The 514-nt window shown below is 56.8% G+C and overlaps 1 protein-coding gene across 1 annotated transcript in view; it reads left to right on the top strand.

Moving 5' to 3' along the window:
- Window positions 1–439: 439 nt before the first annotated feature.
- Window positions 440–514, top strand: part of LOC104405318 (transducin-like enhancer protein 3) — a gene marked incomplete at both ends in the record, with an annotated part of 2772 nt that continues 2697 nt past the window's right edge. Inside the window, one exon of the mRNA XM_010013991.1 lies at window positions 440–514. This exon is cut by the window's right edge and continues 1 nt beyond it. Within this exon, the coding sequence (XP_010012293.1) occupies window positions 440–514 (75 nt within the window).

Here is a 514-nt window from a genome sequence, read left to right as displayed (position 1 = left end):
GGGCTCCTCACCAGCTACATTCTGAATTAGCCAAAGGGTGCTGGGTTTGGGAGTGCATGTGCCACTGCATTGGGGTTTATCCTTTACCCCGTGCGTGCAAAGTACCCACTGAAGAGCCTCTTCCCATTGCTCTTGCTAAACACTCGGTTGTGTGATTTAAGGCAAAACAGTCAAAACAAGAAGGGAAATGCTGCCATTGATGCAGGGATGGGAGGGTTCTGCAGATGGGGCACTTGGGAACTGCATGGGGAGGGTGAGCATGTCCCATGCTGGTCCTTGCAGACCCCAAACCCTTGGTTCTCTGGGCAATCCGTGCCAGTGCCTCACCACCCTCATCTCCACTGAGCGTCCCCACACCAGCCTGGGCTTGTGGAGGGGAAACTGGTTCATGTACCCAGCTCGTGTGCGGCCTCACCCACATCCGTGTGTCTCTTGGCAGGTTGGTTTTGACCCACACCCACCCATGAGAGCCCCTGGGCTGCCCTCGAGCCTGGCATCCATCCCTGGAGGGAAG

The sequence above is a fragment of the Nestor notabilis genome, unplaced genomic scaffold (assembly GCF_000696875.1).
Source record: "Nestor notabilis isolate BGI_N333 unplaced genomic scaffold, ASM69687v1 scaffold22114, whole genome shotgun sequence".
Lineage (NCBI taxonomy): Eukaryota > Metazoa > Chordata > Aves > Psittaciformes > Psittacidae > Nestor > Nestor notabilis.
Note: the sequence above shows the minus strand (reverse complement) of the source record. Positions and strands in the feature narration are given on the sequence as shown.